Genomic DNA, 7,340 nt, shown 5'->3' with positions numbered 1-7,340 from the left:
AATGTAAATGGAATGAAGTTTGTTATATACTGCTTCTCCTTTGCTTAATTTCTTTAAAGACAAACCAACAATGCTGTGGAATTCCTCTTTGATGTCCATAACTGGCTTATGCCCAGGAAAACTACAAAACTGGGCACTAGTCAATTTAATGCCAGACATACTTTTCGGACAGACCAACATACAGTAGCTTTGCTGACAGATCCCGCATCTCCTAGCAGGTTAGCTTCAGAGCATAAATTGCTATAGTAACTGACTCAGGTTCTCTTTAAGCTTGGTTTCTGGAACGGAAAACCTCCAGTTTCCGTGAATTCTGAGTTAACTTACCTGGTTTTCTCGCTTAACCCGCTTCTTGGAATACCCCCGATTTTCCTTTTGTCAGCAATACAAGCACCTGGCGATGCATAGTTTTCTTAGCTAAAGAAAAATAAAATATTTTAAAAGTAAAATCTACATATTTCACAGTTTAATTTAAGTAGTAAGAAAGGGGAGAAATTTACTAATATACTTTTAAAACAAACCAAGTTGAATAAGTTGATTAATTAATTCAAAGTCAACGGTCAAAATCTGATTTATTTATATAGAACGTTTTTTTGGCAGACAGCAGCTGCTCGTCAATAATGATTTGTAAAGTATTAAATTGCATTAGACAGTTTTAACGGTGCTTGGATTATTTTGAAGCGGAAAAACGAGCGAAAAAATACTTCCGGTTACGGTCGTCGCTGTCCTGTGACACAAACAGGAAGTAACCCGAAATTCTGTAACTAGCATTTTGCAGCTTTTCCAGGCTAGCCGTGTATGTAGCTTACATATTTTAAAATGTCAGCATTTTCACAACATGAGTTAAATGGCTGCAGAAAACTCTTGAAACTCCTACAAGCGGATGATCTATTGACACTAAAAGATACTGTGACAAATCGGACGATAAGTGTAGAGAATTCGAGAGGTGAGTGCTTGCAAACTGGCTGGCTTGTAGTTAGCAAGAATTACTTAGCTATTAAGCTTGATTTAATGGATTTAATCGTTTAGCGTGGGCAAATGAAATGGAAATGCTTTACCACACTTAATTATTATTAATGGTTGCATTTGTCAAATTAACAGAGGCAATCGAAGCTATCTTAACCTACTCTAAGAATTCAGAAGAGCTTCTGAAAAGGAAAAAGGTACATCGGGAAATACTATTTAAGTACCTCACCGCAGAAGGTGTTGTGGTTCCGCCAAGTAGTGAAAAACAGCAGTTAGTTAAGAGGACTCTTGAATTATGGTCGTCTGGCAATGTAAGTAACAATCGCAGAGGAAAGTTACCCCCTCAAACCAGACTGTTTACATACTGTAAACTAGTGCGTATTCATATGTTGTTTACCATTGTAGGACTTCCACTTTCAGAACTCAGTGAATGACAGCAACCCAGGTCATTCAGACGAAGGAGACGGTTTAGCAGATCCTTCAACATTAGGTAAACAATTTTGCCAGTGGTATTTCCACATTTTCAACTCTCAGAATCCCACAGTAAGACAGCCCGTACAGGAGTGGGGACCCCAGCACTTTTGGGAGGAAGTGAGACTACTTATTCTTTCTTATACTGGAGAACAGCAAAAAGAGGAGTTCCATGGAGCAGATCTTGTCTGCCGACGGCTTTTAGCTCTTGTGGAGGAGGAGAGGCTAATTTTCTGCCCTAATCTAGAGTATCCAGGCCTGCAGTGTTTTTCTACTCCTCATGGATTGGTATTGGTGGTAGTTGCTGGTACCATACATCGGGATAACACTTGCCTTGGAATCTTTGAGCAAGTGTTTGGACTTATCCGTGCTCCTCTGGATGGAAACAACTGGAAAATTAAGTCTTTGCATTTAAAAATAAAGGGACAGGATAGTAGTGAAAAGTTGCCAGTGGTGACATATAGTTTAAAAGAGCTGCTTCATCTTTTCACTTAAGTCACTTTTCACTCAATGTCTTTTATGACATTAAGAACATGTAAAAAGTATACTTAAAATTATGCATGATATGTTACACATTTTACTTTAAAATGGAAGAACTATATTTTTTCATTTCCCTTGACTGTTGACTATTGACTTTTTATTAATCACTTTTGGTTCATGTGTCTAAGATGTGACCATAAGAAGATATTCAAGATGTTAAATTCTTTTGTCCTTATAAATGCCTTAAGTCATAGTTTTAGATGTTTAAGGGAGTTGCTTATTATGTTTGAGTTCATTCTTGCTTAGGCTACCAATTTATGATTTTGATTGACACACTTAAGAAACTGGCCCAGATCTGATAATTAAATACTGCATATGATACTCTCATAGCTTGTGTGGGATTTTTTACATGAGGATTAATGAATGTGTCATTAAATGTTTTGGCATCTGTTTATTAAAATCTTATTACATTTGTTAGTGTTGATGTCTCATCAGTATGTGGAAATTGTTTTTGGAAATACATTTTTATATTAGAAATGTAGAGTTGTTTCAATTTTGTATTTGAGCTAGATAAAATACTTGTAAACTATGATTTTAAATTGTATTAAAAAATATTAAACTTTAAATTGTAAAAATTGAATTTTGATAAACATGTTTTAAAGATGTCTTTTCTCGAGAAATAAAATAAGGAAGATCTTATTGGAGGCTGGACTCAAACTTGGTTCAAATATGGTTGTGGTCTTTGGGCATCACTTTTAGGGGCATGATCTTAATACACCCATTGGTCACTACACTGTTGACCACTGGATCTTGATTACTGAATATTCATTACCTCTGTCTGGAAAGGAAGTTCCTTGAGGAGGAGGAGAGAGAGAGAGAGCGCATCGTGACAACTGCCCTTCTGCCCAGGTCTAGTTAACGGATGACAAAAAGCAGACTAGGTATAGAGCTGCAGCACAATTCAAGGCAAAGAGAATCCCCTACTCCTAAATAAATTGACTTGTATTACTCTTCTAATTAAGTATTAGTTTGGTTCTATCATTCTGAACATTGAGCCACTCTTAATTCCCACTTTAGACAATAAATGGCACATAATACACAGACAGGCATGAATCCGAGGTCACACAAGAACACATGGATATGCTTACATTTGAACTAATGGCACACAAAATAATACATAGATATGCATACACCCAATTTAACACATTACATGTTGATACCTGGTTATACATAAGTCTAAAATAATACCACACCAGAATGCAAGGGTGTTTATATGTCTAAAATAGCAGCACAGGAATATATGGATATGCATGTCTATGATTCTAAAACATACAAATTAATAGACATGCATGTCTAAAATAGCAGAACACACAGGAATACATATGCATGCATGCAGTGATAATACAATTCCAGAATACAGGGACATGTGTAGAGGTGTCTTCAACTAAAGATTTTCATAGTCGAATCTGATTCGTCAGATTTTCCCCTCTAGTCGACTAATAGTCGAATCTGGGTTTTTTAAATCTAGAGCACATTAAGTGGGATCCCGTTCTCATTCAGGACTTTTTTCCACTTCAAAGTAAAAACCTAAAACACTCAGATAAATGAATAAACATGGTAGGTTGGCTTTATTAAGCTTTTATTTATTTATTTATTTTTTAATGAAATGTTAGAGAACATTAACAAAAAAAAGTCACCGTCAGTGCGCATATCGAACAGACAGGCACTGTGCAAAATGTCAAAAATATTTTAAATAAAATATGCCTGCCTGAAAATATAAAAAATTGCTACACAACAGCAAAAAAATATAAGTAAAAGTTCAAGTAACGGGGTTTAAAAAGCAAATGTTACCGGCCTCAGGCCTAGGCGCAAACCTGCGGCACGGTACAAACATCCATTTCCCTTAAGAGAGAGATAGACACAGAAGTCAACGTGTGTAAACTGGCGTTCTTTATTCATACAAATATAAACAAATAGAAACCCTTAACAGTTATTATTAGAAAAAATGCATAATCTTAAATCAGACATTTAATCAAGATTAACATTCAAATACGAACAAACACACAATAATAACAATAATAATAATAATAATAATCAGCATAAGCTAGAAACCAACATCACTAATGAAATCAATTAGACAAACCCAAAACTCAAGAAGGACCATAATCAAGAAAATAAATAAATACAGTGGGGAAAATAAGTATTTAGTCAGTCACCAATTGTGTAAGTTCTCCCACTTAAAAAGATGAGAGAGGCCGGTAATTGACATCATAGGTAGACCTCAACTATGAGAGACAAAATGTGAAAAAAAAATTGAGAAAATCATTTTGTCTGACTTTTAAAGAATTTGGTGGTGCACATATGTAAAAAGCTCTTTTGGTTTGGTTATCCGTGATGACCGTCTCAAAACAGGTTCAACAACCTCTGCTTAGTTCTTACTACCTGACTCTTGCTGTTCTACTTCAATATCAACAATTTCCTCACCCTGCGATAAATCTTCAATATCCTCTCCCAGTTCCATTCCTGCCTGTGCCTCTTGACCAGTATCTCTTGCCTGTGGGGTTTGTTTTGACAGGTGGGGTCTTTCTATAGAGTTGGTCAACTGTAACCCAGGGTGGGCTGGCTGTGGCTCAGGTTGGATTGAGTTCATCCTTGACTCCAGCCCCCGTTGGGAGAGCGAACGGAAGTTGTAGGTGACCTCTTCCTCCGACTCCTCACTGTTGTCAGGTTCACTGGATGGTAACTGTTTCCTTATTGACTTGTTCTTTCTTTTTGCAGATTCCTGTGGCTGAAATTGTTCCAAAGCTAAGTCATTCACTAGTAACAACAAATTTCTATGCAACACTCGGATATTCTTGTCACCTTGTTCGGCTTGGACTTTGTAGACAGGACTCACAGCATTCCCCACTCTACTGACCACTCGATGGATCCTTTCTTCCCAGTAGCTGCGGAGCTTGCCTGGTCCTCCTCTCTTGGATAGGTTCCAGACCAGAACTCTGTCACCTGGCTGAAGGGCTATTTCTCTCACCCCTTGATCATAGTATTTTTTCCCTTTTGCAGAAGATTTTTAACTGTGAGCTGATGCAGTCTTGTAGGCTTCTTGCATCCTTGTAGCCCATTTTTGTGCAAATTCCTGTCTGCTGGTGTTATCATCAGACCTCAGATTGAACAAAAGGTCTACTGGGAGTCGTGGAGACCTGCCGTACAGCAGAAAAATGGAGTGTACCCTGTCGATTCATGTCTGGTGCAATTGTATGCATGGACAATATGAGGCAAGTGATCTTTCCATGCGGCTTTCTTGTCTTGCTGTAGTGTTCTCAGCATTTGAAGCAGGGTCTGATTTAGTCTTTCTACTGGGTTACCTTGAGGTTACTAGCCTCACGAGAACTGCCACCCAGACTACTGCAGGTAGCAGTTCTCGCGAGGCTAGTGACAGAATTCTGTTTGGCGCGGCACATGAATGCTTTAAAAAATATATAAATTAAAACTCGCGGGTTTAGTGTCGACAGTGGGAGCAAACGTGGAACAACAAATCAGGATTTAACGAGAGAAGGCAGTCCTGCCTAAAAAGCTAAGCGTACGTGTAAGTACCTTGACGAATGGGACAGGGAATTTATTTTCCTAAAGAGGAGCATGAAGGGGCACAGCTACACATTCTGTAAGATATGTAGCTGTGATTTTAGTGTCTCTTATGGGGGAAGGAACAATGTCCGTCAGCACGAACAATCTGCCAAGCACAAACGCGGGCTAAAGGCACAGAAATATGCCCAGGAGATGTCCCCATTTGTAGCTAGAAATACCACTAGAAATTTAATTTTTTTTTTATTCATTTGTAGTTCAAAACATATTCAGTGTTTTTTCTTCACTTTTGCCACTCCAAAGATGTTTTCGTTTCTCCTACAGCCTCGATTGCGGCTATATGCAAATAACTGATTATGCAAATTAGGTGATGACGTCATATACGGGAAATGTCCCGTATTTTTAAATACAAAACTTGACAGGTATGCTTCTGTGCTTGTTCCATATCTTGTGGGCTAATGACCATTACCCCTGTCGGTTCTACCTTAGCCACAGAGGTCATCTGCAAAGCTGCTACCCAAGGCACCTCATCTTCTTCCATGGCCTTATTCCCTTGCCACACAGCAGTTACCACCTCTGGAGACAGGCTTTCTGTGGATTCTGCCATCGCTTCTGGCAGAGAAACTGGGTACCAGGACAATGTGTCTGCATCAACATTAACTTTACCAGGACGATACTTGATGTCAAAATAGAAGTCTTCCAGCTCTCCGACCCAGCGATGTCCCACAGCATTAAGTCGAGCTGTGCTCAAGATGTAGGTGAGTGGGTTGTTATCTGTGTAGACTGTGAAAGTTGGAGCATAATACAAGTAGTCTCGAAATTTGTCACAAATATCCCACTTCAAAGCTAAGAACTCAAGCTTGCTTGAATGCAGATGGTAGTTTTTTTCAGCTGTCGTAAGTGTTCTGGACCCATATGCAATCACTCACAATTGATCTTCTTGTTGCTGATACAACACTGCTCCTAGACCCTTATTTGATGCATCCGTGTGAAGAATAAACGGTAAATTGAAATCAGGATACGCAAGCACAGGAGGAGATTCAGTACCTGCTCAGGCTGCTTCAACCGCCGCTAACTCTGCTCGGCTACCCACCTGGGTGCTGCTAAAACCGCCGCTATACTCTGCTCGGCTACCCGCCTGGGTGCTGCTAAAACCGCCGCTATACTCTGCTCCACTACCCGCCTGGGTGCTACAAAAACCGCCGCTAACTCTGCTCGGCTACCCGCCTGGGTGCTGCTTCAACCGCCGCTAACTCTGCTCGGCTACCCGCCTGGGTGCTGCTACAACCGCCGCTAACTGTGCTCGACTACCCGCCTGGGTGCTGCTACAACCGCCGCTAACTCTGCTCGGCTACCCGCCTGGGTGCTGCTTCAACCGCCGCTAACTCTGCTCGGCTACTAGCCTGGACATTGCTACAACAGCTGCTAACTCTGCCCTGCACAGATATGGTTTCAATCCCCAGACTTTTCTGTTTATTATTTTTATCTCACATTATATCGTCCACAAGAATACCGTCAGCATGGGGACATAACAGGTCAGTCACTATTTCCAGCTGCAGGACAGATGCTGGTATCTCTTATCATAACTGAGACACTACCTCCTTTATCCTTACAAAACTCTTACCCTTAAGTACATGCATTTCTTATCTTTTAAAACCCTCGTTACTATCGTGTCACATTATGAAGCTATTTTATGACATGACTAAGTTACCATCAAAATCTACTAAACCCATTAACAAACACAAATGCTCACAAAAAGGTCTCTCTGTATTTTGTCGTATGTTAATTATTCTTTTACTTATAATCTCTGGAAATGTACATGTACACCCTGGACCTATCCCAGGTAA

The 7,340-nt window shown here is 39.6% G+C and overlaps 1 protein-coding gene across 2 annotated transcripts; it reads left to right on the top strand.

The window, feature by feature from the left end:
• The first annotated feature begins 725 nt into the window (after positions 1 to 725).
• Positions 726 to 2,605, top strand: cunh3orf38 (chromosome unknown C3orf38 homolog). 2 transcript variants are annotated; one of them, XM_076985463.1, is made up of 3 exons: positions 726 to 943; positions 1,099 to 1,274; positions 1,384 to 2,605. In XM_076985463.1, exons 1-3 carry the CDS (start codon positions 817 to 819, stop codon positions 1,927 to 1,929), a joined length of 849 nt encoding a protein of 282 aa, XP_076841578.1. In that variant the 5' UTR covers positions 726 to 816; the 3' UTR covers positions 1,930 to 2,605. The 2 variants fall into 2 exon arrangements, with proteins under 2 accessions (XP_076841578.1, XP_076841577.1); XM_076985462.1 differs by having other exon boundaries at positions 1,369 to 2,603.
• Positions 2,606 to 7,340: the final 4,735 nt, after the last annotated feature.

Source organism: Brachyhypopomus gauderio, unplaced genomic scaffold (genome assembly GCF_052324685.1).
Source record: "Brachyhypopomus gauderio isolate BG-103 unplaced genomic scaffold, BGAUD_0.2 sc40, whole genome shotgun sequence".
Taxonomy (NCBI): domain Eukaryota; kingdom Metazoa; phylum Chordata; class Actinopteri; order Gymnotiformes; family Hypopomidae; genus Brachyhypopomus; species Brachyhypopomus gauderio.
The sequence above is the reverse complement of the archived record's forward strand: the minus strand, read 5'-3'. Positions and strand labels throughout refer to the sequence as shown.